The sequence below is a fragment of the Ceratotherium simum genome, chromosome 19 (genome assembly GCF_057802395.1).
Source record: "Ceratotherium simum simum isolate JZ-2026a chromosome 19, ASM5780239v1, whole genome shotgun sequence".
Lineage (NCBI taxonomy): Eukaryota > Metazoa > Chordata > Mammalia > Perissodactyla > Rhinocerotidae > Ceratotherium > Ceratotherium simum.
The window spans coordinates 32,582,658-32,597,156 of NC_141918.1; the positions used below are offsets into that span (position 1 = coordinate 32,582,658).

Genomic DNA, 14,499 nt, shown 5'->3' on the forward strand with positions numbered 1-14,499 from the left:
GCCCCCTGGCGCTGAGCGGGCGGGAAGTCCAACTCCACCCGGGTTGTCTGTCCAGCAACCCCAGCCTCCCTGGTCTCTGTGTTAATTCCCAGCAGCTTACTTAATTTATATACAGCACAGTATCTACTTTCTATAAAATGGCCAGCAAAGCTGTTCGGTGCCCCCAGGCAGCAAACAATAAGGACCAATTGCCCTTCCGTTTCACACAAAGCTTTCCTTAAAAACTCTTGACTAGAATTAAGTGCAGTTAGCAATTTCTAGAGAAATCTCTGAGATATTTTCCCTGAAAACAAAGAAAGAATAAAAAGAAAATGTTTTCTATAAAATTTAGTAAAAGCTAACTGAAAGTGTTAATAAAAATTCTTTGAATTTGCAATGGAATGACTAATTCCTGCCAGGCACTCTGCTGGAGGCTTTCACACTATGTTCTCGGATCCAATTCTCAAAAATAATCCATTTAGGTAGAATCACTGTCCCCACATTTTTTTTTGTTTTTTGCTGAGAAGATTGGCCCTGAGCTAACATCTGTGCCAGTCTTCCTCTATTTTGTATGTGGGTCGCTGCCACAGCATGGTGTAGGTCCGCACCCAGAACCAAACCCCTCCCCCAAAAGTGGAAGGCGCCGAACTTAACACTAGGACGTGGGGACAGCCATCTCATTGTCCCCATTTTACTGACAATCAAACTGAGTGCCAGAGAGGTTAAATAGCTTGCCCCATACCAAAAACTGATAAGAAGACCCATGTCTCAAACCTAGATTAATGAGCTTATAGAGGTAAACACTAACGCAGTCCTGTTATTCATATTATCATCAGCATGGTTAAGACTGAAAATAATAATTTCTCATTAACCAGCCTGGATCACTTAAGATACTCTGTGTAATCAAGACTTTAGAAAAAAAGCATACATTATGATTAATATGAGCAGAAATTTCAGACTCGATATTTCTAGTCACATTCTGGAAAAATTCTTATGCGTAGTTACAGCAATAAGCACTTCAGCACAGATAGGACAGTTAATCATTTCAAATAATGCTGGATCCAGGTGCTATCATCCCCCGGCAGCCTGGGCTTCTGGATCACACACTTTTGTTGATGCAGCTGCTCTGGTTGGATGCTTTAGAAGGATTTTTTGATTTACAGTTTGAAGTTAAAATTACCAAAGAGTTTTAAAGGCATTACGAAAGCCATATGTATCTTTCTGTCACCATGTCAGAATACTGCCTTTCACTTTTGCCTACATTTTTGCCTGAGTGGTTGGAATCTAGGTACGAATAAAGAGAAGAAGAAAAATAACAGCTTAACATGGAAAACATCACAAAACTGTATGAGATATTTTAAAGTCATGAAGGGAAAACGAAACAACTACAACTCCTTTGGTTTCTATAGTTGCTTTCAGAAAAAATGAGTGAAGAAGACCAGGCACAAAAGCACTGACAGTTTTTAGTATATAGTTTTTTTCTATTTGCTTTCCCCGCCAGAGCCATATCCTATTTACCCGTGTCTGTACACATGCAGAAAATGAAAATAGATCTTGCTTGATACAGGCCAGAAACGAGGTTTCCTTTTATCTGGCACCCCATAGCTCCTAAAAGCATGTTCCTAAAGGAAGCAATCACTCACTGACGGGTTTAGTTTTTGTTTTAAAGCATTTATAAAAAAAACCTCTATGAAAGAATATCAGTATCTCTTAAATTTTTCCACAAGGGATTTTTTTAAAGGGGCAAATACATACCTGGCTCTTCTGACCCAGATCACTTTCATTATTAATGGGTTTTTTCCTAATTTTTTTTATTGTGGTAAAATACACATAACACAAAATTACCAGGTTAACCATTTTAAAGTGTGATTATTAGTCTTTTCAATAAAAATAAGTAGCCTTAGGAATATAAGAAATCCTTTAAAACATTTATACTTTTTCGGTATCCCTGTCAATATTTCTGCAGTCTCAGGAGCAGTGCTGTAAGAGGCTTCAGGCTTCATCCTCAGCATAAAGGTTTGCCCACTGCAGCTCCCATGGAGTTAAACAAGCACAATTCAGGTGCATACCTGGTTATCTGAAAATGCATTTTCCATATGAAGTGTGGCTTAGATAAATTATTTCCACAGATCATTTTCTAAAGTCTTATTATATCCTCACATTTACCAAATCTTTTGCTAAAATATTATAGAAAAAGCAAAATAGCTTTGAGTTTCACCTCTTTTCTCTACTCAATCTTTTCTTTGAAAAGTGGGGGTGGAGAGGGCCAGGATGTAAAGAGCATTAAGGAGAAGCCATAAGACTCCTAAATGAATACAAGAATCAGCAGCTACTTCTTTGAATAATCTAGAGTTGACATATTAGACAATCAAGTCTGTAATTTTCAGTTGTAAAAAAACAGGTCTATGAAGCTAACGAGTGGCAAAAGCAAAATAAAGTTCTGAAAAATGCTCCCACTTCTTCAGATTCTGTTCAGAGATTTTACCCAAAAAATCCCATACATGTTTCATTAAGGCTCCTATTAAATGCTAGTTACTCTCAATGGCAAAGCAAAATATAAATCAATAGTTAACCACATGTTAAAAGAGAAGCATTCTTTGAAGCTGGTCTTGAAGAAACTCCTGCTGTCCAATTAAAGGTTTTGTTTTTTTTTTAAAAAAAAAAAGAAGAAGAAGAGGAGGAGGGAAGAGGGAGGAGGAAGAGGAAGTAGGAGAGGAAGAGGAAGAAGAAGAATGCAGAGGAAAAGCCATTTTATTAAAGATCAAGCAGCCAACAATTGAGTTCCATGTACACTGTTTCTCAGAAACACCCATTCTGGCGTATGCTAAATTACATGCCATCTCTGGCTGGATATGATCGGCCAAGATAGGCCAAGCCCAAGAAGGATTGGAGATCAAATGCAAGCCAACTATACTTAGGAGACTTTCTCTAGTATCTGTCTACAGAATGCAGTTATCTCAGGTCTACACTAAAAATTGCTTTCAAGGAACACAGTTCAAAGATTGAGTTTCTTTTTTGCTATCCATTCACCATAAAATATTTGTAGAGATGTGACATCCTTTGACATCATTATATCAGTTGCGACACACATAATGTCCATTCAATTTGACGAAGTACATTTTAATCAAAGCTACACATATTTTCTGACCTTTAAGAGCCTGGAGGCTCAAAATAGTTGTTACAACAGTGAGAAATACGATACACAAGCAATCTCTTATCAAAGATAAACATGGCTCCGATTACTTTTTGTATTTGAGGCCGACATAAGTAGTTTGCTCTGTCTGGACATTTTAAATCGATTGCCAGATGGAAATAGTACTCTTGAGTCTATGCCAGAAGTAGGTTTCTTAGTCTCCTTGCCCAGTCTTGGCCAAAACCTTAGCACTACTCAACAGCAACTAAAATCTTCAAATCAATTTAAATAGCTCTATCCTTGCCAAAATTTTATGTCTACAGAGCTGACTCTATAAATAATGATGGGTGATCCAGGTTAAAACTGGATCTTCAACTATCCAACTCTTAGTTTGCATTAAAAAAACTGTTTATGAGTTTGTTCACTTCATTTAATTATGAAATCAAGTGAAAAATCTCACCTTGTGATGCCCAAATTCATTCAAAATGGATCTCAGTTTTCTGGTGTTGCTATGCAGTTTTTGGGCAGCAACAGCTGGATGGGGGTCCCGCCAGTCGATGGACAAGCGGTGAAACCAAAGGCGCTGACTCTCCAGAACATGAGCTGACTTAATGCTAGGATCAAAACGATGTACTTCACATCCATTGTTGGCCATGCGAACCTCAAAATGGGTATCATCACTTCCCAGCCTGTAAAGAAAGAGGATGGAAATCAACAACAAAAATATAGAATGAAGCACAAAGTGTTGGATTGACAAAAAGTGACAGTTCCAAAGCCAATTTTCTTATTCATATCAAGCCTGCTCCTGTTTTAACACTTGGCTAACTGTACACATGCAATAAACCTTCTTTCACAGAAAGAATTATAGCTAAAAGCTTCTGGATTAAAAAAAGTAGAGAAATTATCTGCTAAATGCAGACCAGGGAATCATATGCTCAAACATGTAGAAGCATATCAAAATCATTTTTTAAAAAGATATAAACCACAGTAGCAATGAAACAAAGATGATCCAGTAGTCTTAAGAGGTTTTCTCAGAATGTGTCAAAAATATAAGCCCCAGCATCAGTTCCCTTTGGGAGAGGTGCATTCTCCTAATAGACAACTTGTCTGTATTCTAATGGCCATGACGCTGTGCATGCAGTTTGACTTAAAGACAATAGCTATCTCCTTAGAAATGGAATGTATCTTAAAGTAGTACAGTTAAAGAAAAAAGGCAAATGTATGTGGCTCTACTGGATCTAGTACTCAAGAAGCAGAAGAGGTACTTCACCTAAATTCACATCGACAGGAGCAAGGAATTATGAATTAATTATACTTTAGCAACCAGTAGGTAGCATATCATATGGAACATTTTTAATTTACTCAGAAATATTCCTTATTTAGTGGTGTAAGATTCATCACTTTGATTAAAGCATCAATTTGAATGAAAAACATGCAATTAACCAAGAGGATGATTTTTTTAAACGGTGGTTATAGGTTCTCTGCCCAAAATACTATAATTAGATGAGATTTAAATACCAAAACCTCACAGAGTATCTATAATACATTGGCCAAACCTGAACTCAGTGCAGAAATGCTTCATTCTCTTAAACTCTACTATTCCAGACTATTTCATAATTTGGAAATATACAAGCTCATTGGGTAACAATTATTCATCTGGTTTTAGTTAACTAAAATATATCTTTAGTATGGATATCCTCCATCTAGACATTCTTTTTCTTTTTTTTTTTTTTTGTGAGGGAGATCAGCCCTGAGCTAACATCCGTGCTAATCCTCCTCTTTTTGCTGAGGAAGACTGGCTCTGAGCTAACATCTTTTGCCAATCCTCCTCCTTTTTTTCTTCCCCAAAGCCGCAGTAGATAGTTGTATGTAGTAGTTGCACATCCTTCTAGTTGCTGTATGTGGGACGCGGCCTCAGCGTGGCTGGAGAAGCGGTGCGTCAGTGCGTGCCTGGGATCCAAACCTGGGCCGCCAGTAGCGGAGCGTGCACACCTAACCGCTAAGCCACTGGGCCGGCCCTTGACATTCTTAATACTCTTATTTGCCTTGTTCTTTCCCTTCACTCCCACGACACTGCTTTTTTCCTCACTGGACCCACGGCATGTCAACTCTCTGCTGTCCCTCAGCTATAATTCTGTACACCCTTTTGGCAAGAAAAAGATTCAGCACTCTTTTCACAAACGTTCCCGTTCCTTCTGCCCAAGAAAACTTGTTTCCTATTTTCTGCCTACTATTGAACCCACATGCTCAGACCATTGTAATCTCTATTCTAGTTTTCCCCCAAATTTTCCACCACCTGGTGTGGCTGATTGACTTGCTGGCCCTAATTCTTCACCCCTGCATCCACTCTACTGCCATGCTCATCACGGGTGGAGTATCCTTTCCTGCCCCTTGACATTTTGGCATGGCTATGTGACTTCCTCTTTGGAAGGAAGTGACAGTATGCCTGTCCTGATCCTAGGCTTTAAGTGCTTCTGTTCACTCTCTTCTACCATCATCATGATAAAAGTGGACCCTGGATAGCTTGCTGGTCTTAGGAAAAAAGAGACATGAGGAACAGAGGTGGCCCAGCCAATCCACCGGCTTTCTATGAAAAACAGAGCTGCCCTTAGCCATCTGAGCCTGAAGTAAAGTCTCCCAGCTGAGCTCAGCCTGGATCAACTGAAGCCCAGGTAATCTGTAGACATATGAACAATAATAAATTATGGTTTTAAGCTACTGAGTTTTAGAGTGATTTGTTACACAGCAATAGCTAACCGATAAACTTGGCATTAAACATAAATCCAAGAGCTGCAGTAAAAACTACAAAGCATTTTTTAGTAGACAGATTTGTTTCTGTATAGATCAGAAGGTTGTAGAATTCACCTGCCCCAAGGGATTTTTCACTTAACTAAATTTATTGAAACTCGGATGAGCAAACCGATGTTATCATGGGTCATCCAATGGAGAATGGCAGTTTTGTAGCTGTACTAAGAGCACTCTATGTCAAAAAAGTACTCACTAAATATAATTTGTATATAAACTTTCTAGGTAAAGAAATGTAAATAAATTCTTTCTCTGTGAATTTTCAGAATACTGTTTTCAAAAAAACATTCTCTACTCTAAGACATAAGTATTTTAATCAAGATCTCAAAAAAATTTAAGAGTTAAATTAACCAGTTCTGTAATGAATTTTTTAGTAATGCACTTTATTATATATTGATACGTTTTCAACTTAAACCAGTTTCTTATAATTAAAAAATAACAAATACATATAGAAAAAGTTCAAATTGTAAGATGTATATAAAATGAATAGTAAAGGTTTTCTTCCACTAGAAATTTAAGCTACTAATTTCCAAAGATAATCACAGTTAGCAGGTTTTTGTGTATCCGTCCAGAAAATTTCTACACGTGTACAAGTGTTCTGAAATATCATAAGCATGCACATAAATATATAAGTTAATCATTAAATAGTGAAGAACTATTTTGTATGATATACTAAATAACATGAAACTACTGAAATTTATAGGTTTTTTGGTTAACTTATGTTACTTTTTCAAATACAATCCACTTAATCTTAATACACAATACATACTATATTGGAAAGTAATAAACTGTATTCATTTAATCAGTGTCTATAATTCTTACTTTCATTTATTCAGAACGGTACTTGTTCAAGCTTAGTTTAAATCAGTCAAGTTTGTGGTAGGTTTGAAAAGCAAGAGGGAGAGCACGTGTCATGTACACAGGGGTTGCAAACTTGGCCCAAAGTGGTAAAGCCAGGAGTCAAATCCAATCCATGTAGTTCCAAAGCACGTGCTCTTCACACTCTAGCTCACCACAAATGATCACAGGACACAGGATCATGGAACGAACATTTGTGATCCGGAGGATCTAGGAAATTGTCAGTTACTACTCAGTAAAGCTCCATGAAGAAAAGGGCTGTGTTGATCTTGCTTATTTCTGAATCCCTAGTACTGGGTATATAGATGAACGATGACAGACAAATCTACGAAATGCTGCCCTTAGTGAAAGAAAACTATTAGGTAGGGTCTGGAATTCCCAGAATATACATCCAACAAGGCACGGATGGGCTACATTTCACTGACTTGTTCATGTATATAACAGATATCTATAGAGCACTTTGTGCAAGGCCCTACACTAGACACCAGAGGCAAATAGGTAAATTAAACATGATCCTTGACATGAAGAAGCTCACGAGTAGTAATGAAGAAAGACTTGAACAAATAACTATAGTAAAATAACTAAATAACCAAAATAAACTATTACTTATAGCAAAAATGTATTTAGTCTATAATGAAACCATTTTTTGCTCTTATTTAACTGGAAAAAGAATTCACTGTGGAAAATCTAAGATAGTTGCTCCATTCCCTGCCATCACATCTGCATTCCAGCCATCAGGGAAAGTAAAAGGAGAAGTGAAAGTCATATCCTCTCCTCTTAGGGGCATGGCCTAGAAGCTGCACACATCACTTGCCTTCATATCTCATTGCTCAAAGCTAGTCATGTGGCCGCTTGTAGCTGCAAGGAAGGCTAGGGTATGCAGTCTTCAGCAAGGTGACCATGTGCCCTGCTCAACTCAAGAGTCTGTCACCCAAGAAAGAAGGGGAGAATGTATATTGGGGGGCAACTAGCAGTTCCAGTTGTAACCCATTTCTGAAATAGGTAAGCAGTAAATATGTATAGTCAAAGGTATAAGCCTCCATGAAGACTGTAACGGATCCCTCTATATGGGAGAAAGAGAAAATTATGTAACTCATGATTATGAATATTATTCTGCATATGTTAATGCAGAGGTTTGAGATCACAACAAACTCTTTGGCAAAGAAGGGCCACAAATCTGCAAGACTTATTGAAGAAATAGGAAGAGGGAGAATTACAGGGCTAAATTTCGAAAGGTAATAGAATAACAGAGTAACCATCTTGGCCCTCTGTTGTCTCAGAGAGCAACAACCGGGATCCCTAGGTGTGGTTGTGTGGTTTGTGGACTAAATAACTCTAAAGGGCACCACTCACACCATAGTCACCATAACGATGATTTTCTGGCAGATGGCAGTAACAGTTCTTGAGGGAAGGGGTCTTTCCCAAGTTATATAAAGGTATCCTTTGGACTAGCTAGAGTGCTAACAATTGCATGCCCTTTAGTGCTACTGAAGGGTAGAAGGGATGAGTGTGGCACTGTTTCAGGTCCTTGGTTATTCTTTTAAAAATATTCCTGAGAGTATTAGGTGAGTATCCTTTATGTTCCCCAGGAATCAAAAACTCAGAGCATAAACATATGAAAAAATTCTCAAGATCGTTAGCCAACAGGGAGAAGCAAATCAAAACTATAATGAGATACCACTTCACATCTAGGAAGTTGGCTACAATCAAAAAGACCAATAATAAGTATTGACGACAATGTGGAGAAATTGGAACTCTCATATATTGCTGGTGGGAATGTAAAATGATATATACTCAAGAGAAATGAAAATTTATGTCCACAAAAAATTTGTACATGAATTCTCATAGCAACATTATCCATAACAGCCAAAAGTGGAAACAACTCAAATGTCCATCAAGTGATGAGTGGATAAATAAAATGTGGTATATTCATACAATGGAATATTATTTGGCAATAAAAAGCAATGAAGTACTGATACATGTTACAACATGTATGAACCTTGAAAACATTATATTAAATGAAAAAAGCTAGTCACAAAAGGCCACATATTGTATGCTTCCATTTATGTGAAATGTCCAAGTAGATGAATCTATTGAGATAGAAAGTAGATTTGTGGTTGCCTAGGACTAGGGGGTGATGAGGGAGAAGTGTTGGAGGGAAATTGGGATTGATGGCTACTGGGTACAGGGCTTCTTTTTTGGGGTGATGAAAATGTTCTAAAATTGACTGTAGTGACCAAAAACTATTGAACTATACACTTTAAATGGGTGAACTGTGTAGTATATGAATTATATATCAACAAACTTGAGTTTACTGTTAGTTGTTAAAAAAAACTAAAAAACTAAAATAAAATCAGAGCAGATACAAGGAAAGTTTTTAACCCTCACCATTGAAGGCAGAAGGTTGGAAGAAGTAAGGCAATTAGTGTTTTCACCAGGAGTTTCAGTAGTCAAGTCTTCATCCCAGCAGGAACCAGAGAATTTGGCCAAATGATTATCTATTATGATATCTAATAGATAATTAGCTTATTTGTTAAATTAATAATTTGATTAAATTATTATGATTTATGATTATTGCGATTAAAATTATTACAAATGACACTGAATAGTGGATAAAAATATTTCATAATTATTAATTTTTATTAAGTAACATTGCATGAAATGCCTATATATCATCTAAAACATATATTCTCAATAGGGATAATATCACCCCTAAGGGGCAAAAATCGATTCTTGGGGACAAAAACACCTTCCTGTTTTTACATATGATGCACAGATACATACATTACATAAATAGATATACAGTGTATCTATGGTATTAAAATTTAATGGGGGGAGCGATTGGAAAAAATTGTCTAAAAAGGGTCCTTGGGTCCATGATTTTTTGATCCTCATTCATAATACTATGAGCTCCTGCTCTGTTCATTAAACTATTATAAGATGAAAATTTTTGACTCTGGAACTCATTCATACCTCTTGAAATGCTACAGCAACCGGAAGTCCCAGATTTTCTGTATAAGATGTTGACTCTTGTTGCCTAACCATGTGTCATCTATCAAATTTTCTTCACTCTTACGCTGAGAATTTATGTCTTGAAACCAAATGGTGCAACCTACCAGAGAACTAAACAAGAGATGGAAAATATTTACCTATGTATTCTCCCTTCTCAAGTTTTCTCTTCCACTCTCACTCCTACCCCTGAAATACAATCTTCGACAGGAAAGATAAAATAGGCAATTTTTCCCAATTCACTTTAGCTACCACCATCTCCCCACCATCACCCCACTATCACCCCACCATTTCCCCACCATCACCCCACCGTCTCCCCACCATCACCCTACCGTCACGCTTCCACTATACAAGAAGATTCCAGGGCAGGCCTCATCTGAAGTTGTGAGGTAGATGATATTATCATCTGAACTCACAGCCTCTCCTTTCTCTTCTCTTTCCCCTTCTCCATAACATAACCTTCCTTTCAGTGCCTTCTCCATCTTAATTGCTCTATTCTACCCCATTTCAAAACTGAAAAGGATCCGATTTTAATTTTCATCTGAACTTCTCCTACAAAAATATCTTTTACATTAACTGTGGAATAAAAAGCTTTGATTCCTAGTTAAGAAGTTTCAGACATCAGAGAAGGAGGAGGTGATACCTGCTTCAGTTCTTGTAGGTGGAGGGAAGGTAGGAAACAGATCAGAAGGAAGGGCATTCAGCCTTGGTCTTCTGATCCTTATGTCCTCAGATCCCTTCCTTCCTCTCCCTCCAGGATGGTTACCCCCAGTTGCAGCTTTTTCCATCATCCTGGGTTTGCTTGGGAATGACTGGGCACAGCAGTGGCATGGTCTTGTTGCTGCCACAGCCCTGGGGCTTGGAGCACATACTGCCTGGGTGTGGGGGCCCCATGACCCACCTGCCACCTGCCCTCCTCGCCTATCTCACCACTATCCCAACACTCGCAAACGCTGGGAATCCAGGGCCCACATTCCCTGTTTTCGTGCCTCATTTCAGGACCACTACTTCTGGCCTTGGTCTCTTTCTTCCCTTAGCATCAATTGAAATGTTGTCAGCCAGCTAAATTTACCTGCCCCCCAGGCAAGCAAGTCACCTGAGAAGGAAGGATGCTTGTCGGATCCTCAATCCTCAGTAACAGAGCAATCAACATGTACATCCACAATCCAAAGCATCCTTTTCTTAGCCATAAGAAATATTTTCTTTAGTTTCCAGTTTTCAATTAAGCATTTTCATGTTTTTAATCAAATGTTGGCCCTTATAATATATTCATTTCTGTTCCCAGTGGAGTTCAACTGTTCTTATCTGCTCTTTACAAAGCTGATTTTGAATAGTGTGAACATTTAATGAAAATGAGAAACTACCTTTTTACATGTAATAATCTGAAATCTTACAGCAGAACTATCTTATTTAATGGCTCAGAAGTATAAGGAAAGCAAAAAAGAATTTTAAAAATTTCCCCAAATTCAGCTTTCCCAATTTCATTTTACTCACTTATATGCTTTAAATGAAATTATTCCAGGGTGTAAAATATTACAGAAAATATAAAGACAGTTCAGAGCAAGAAAATAGGACCAAGCTGAGATCTCCAATTTGCATGTGGTACTATGCAATTATTTTTATGACCTACTTTCATGCATTTTTAATATAATATAAAACGAACTCCACTGTCACAACTTCCCATTCTTCCTACAATCTTGAAGCATAGCTGGTAGGCTCCCAGAGAGCTCTGTTCTAATCAACTGGCTGAGCAACTAATTTCCTAATCCTCAGCCTCCTAGTTTAAATCATAGCCTAACCAGCTTCCCTCCCTAGTCTCCTTACCATGAGCAATCACTTACATAGCAAATATATATTGAGTGCCTACTGTATACCAAGCTCCACTGATAGATACCATCACTCTTCATTGAACCCATAGAAGACTGTTTCCATTATCCTGAAACACTTATTTTAACCTTTTGTTTTCACAAAAAATCCACGATGACTATAACTAAGAATTCTTGTTTGGTAAAGTTTGACCGTGTTGAGTAGGCTTCCACATCACCCAAATGTTTGCCCCTAACCTGTACCATCTAGGATTCTGGCTGGCAGTTGTCACTCATGGGCCTGAGTGTAAATTGTAGAGGTGATGAAACCTACTGGTGAGGAACAAGCATATGACACTTGTTAGGGTCTCCAGTACTTTTGTAAAGGACTTCAGGGATCTTGCCTGAGAATCTAACCACACAACTTCTACAAAGAATCTATAGAACAGGGTGTTCCAAACAAAAATAACTCTCTCCTGCCTTTTTTGAGGCATTTGTTAGGTCAGGACTGTTTATATGAGTACTGGTGTATTGGGTGAAATAGTCTCACTACTTTATATTCACCCTTTTACAAAAAGATCTCTAAATCCATTTGTACATTTAGGTCATTTTCAGCCTGAATAACTGAATAGCAATATTTCCCACAGTTTTGATAAAATGACGTGGTTCTCATAAGAGTTCCCTTTTCTTTCTTTCTTTTTTTAATGTAAAAGTATACAGATTTACCATGGGCACAAAACATAAAAATCCAACAGTGCCATTTGTCTTGGGTCACTCATCATAACCGCATATAAAATTTCTAATATGCTCACTGTTTCTTTTCTGGGTGAATTCTTCATATTCTTCTCTGTCTTTATAATAAAGATGCTCTAATTCTAGTTGGAAATCACTGGCTTCACCAAGCACTAACCATCATGCTGCAAATTGAAGTTGCCAACTTACTACTAGCAGAATGGGAGAGAAAGCGGCCCTGGCTACTTTTGGTGATCTGCAAGTGCCCACAGTTACATAACAGACAGATGAGTTTGAAACGATGGCACACACTGCAACCATGCATAACTTTGTGTCGCTGAAAACGCCTTGGCCGCCTGCAAGAGTGTTTTTGTTTCTTCTGGCGTAAAATGTACTTACCCTAAAGAGTAGAGACAGCATTGCTTGTTGCGGATTTGATGAGCTAAGCCAAACCTGTCATCAAGACAGACTGACCAGGGCTTCTCTGCAGGGCTGGAGTTGGTAGCCAGGCTGTCGGTGCTCATGTGATCACATGCAATCTGCAAGGATTGGAAATCAATGTGAATAATTTAAAGCGTTGGATGATAAATGGCAGATAGGGACTTTCTGCTTCCCTGGTCCCTGGAAACCATAACGGGAGAGTTATGTCCTTCTCCACTGCTAACTACTCCCCTCCCCAGGGAAACACAAGAGTGCTGTAAAATGTTCGGAGGAATTCCAAATACCAGATTATAAAGCACCTCGTGGAGAGTATAGGCAGGTTGGAGGGAAAGTTAAGAGCTGCTATAGACACACGCACAGAGTATGCAGAGGAGAACAAGTCAGGAGCAACGATGGCGGGAGGAGGGGTCAGGAAAGGCTTGGCAGAAACGTCATAGTCTTGAAGGATGAACAGAAGTTGACCAAGAGGCTGAGACCAAGAAGGGCATTCCAGACATGGAGAACAGTACTGACAAAACAGAGGTCCGTTACCCACAACATTCCTACTAGAAGTTGGGAGATATGATTGTGGGCATAGATCTCAGAAGGATACAATATGATCTATTCCTTATCTCAGATAGGTAAGGTGGGGCCACCATGGTCCAGAAAGGTAGCATGTGTTATCCATGGTAAACAGCTGATCAGAGTCAAGTGAAATTAATTTGTAGTCCCTGCTAACAAGACAGTCCTCCTTGTGATAACACTGTTCTAATGAGCTTCCTCCCCAAGGGAGAAGGGCAAGAGCCCCAGGCAGGAAGGAGGCTCTCCCTGAGCTAATCAAAGCACTTCTAAGTCATCCATCAAAATTAGATAAGAAAACCAAAGGGAACACATATCTAAATCTAGCAGAAGCAAGTCTCTAATTTCAAATGCACATCAAGTAAACATACTTTGTAAGGACTTCTGACTTGTGTTTGAGGCCGGCATAAGGTGCACAGCTGAGGCTGTTGGAACCCAAGAACACAAGTTCAGTGGCCAAATTATTTACCTTACTGAGCACAGTATTTCCCCCTAATCCCTCAAAACTCTCATAGTCATCACGCTGCTCCATGAATCATGTAGCAGCTCTCGATGTCACGTCACAGAGAACAAACCACTCCAGATGCAAAGGGTGTTTTGAGGTTCGTTGCTTTGATTCATTGGAAAACGTAACAGTAAATAATTTTCTTCTTGAAATATTCTAGGCTTGCCCAATCCTTTTATTTAACTGATTTTCCAAAATTTTAATCCAAAAAGAGCATATCATGTGGAGCCTATTCAACGAATACAACATCCCCCTTACTCTTGCTATAATCTAGGGTGGGCCTGGCAAATCATCCTAGCACTATTTGTCGGTGACGATGAGAGAGTCTTCTGCTAGGATTTGGAATTCTAGAGGGAAGCTTAAAAAGTGAAACTCTATATATTTATTCTTTTCCCTCAACCCAGTATCATTCTACTTCTTTATCCATAACCACTGTTTAAAGGTAAAAAATAATTGTAATAATAAATGGAATTGAATCTTCTCTCAAGCAACTAGTACAGAATACATTTATTAACTGGGTGCATCAACATGTTAATTCATTTCCTACTATTATCCCACAGGTAAACAGAAATTATGCCTCTGCCTGCCCACCTCCTAGGCCCCACTCACCCACCAAGGGAGAAGTTGCTAATCTAATTAGTCAAAGCTCATTGTGTTCATTGGGCCTGTTTTAC

At 38.5% G+C, this 14,499-nt stretch overlaps 1 protein-coding gene across 2 annotated transcripts in view; it reads right to left on the reverse strand.

The window, feature by feature from the left end:
- METTL24 (methyltransferase like 24) overlaps positions 1–14,499 on the reverse strand; it is a 100,597-nt gene that overhangs the window by 50,310 nt on the left and 35,788 nt on the right. For both annotated transcript variants that reach the window (XM_087444001.1, XM_004422209.3), the window contains exons 3-4: positions 12,721–12,860; positions 3,573–3,801 (exon numbers count right to left, since the gene is read on the reverse strand). In XM_087444001.1, coding sequence (XP_087300127.1) covers positions 3,573–3,801; positions 12,721–12,860 — 369 coding nt within the window. The remainder of the gene's footprint in view (positions 1–3,572; positions 3,802–12,720; positions 12,861–14,499) is intronic.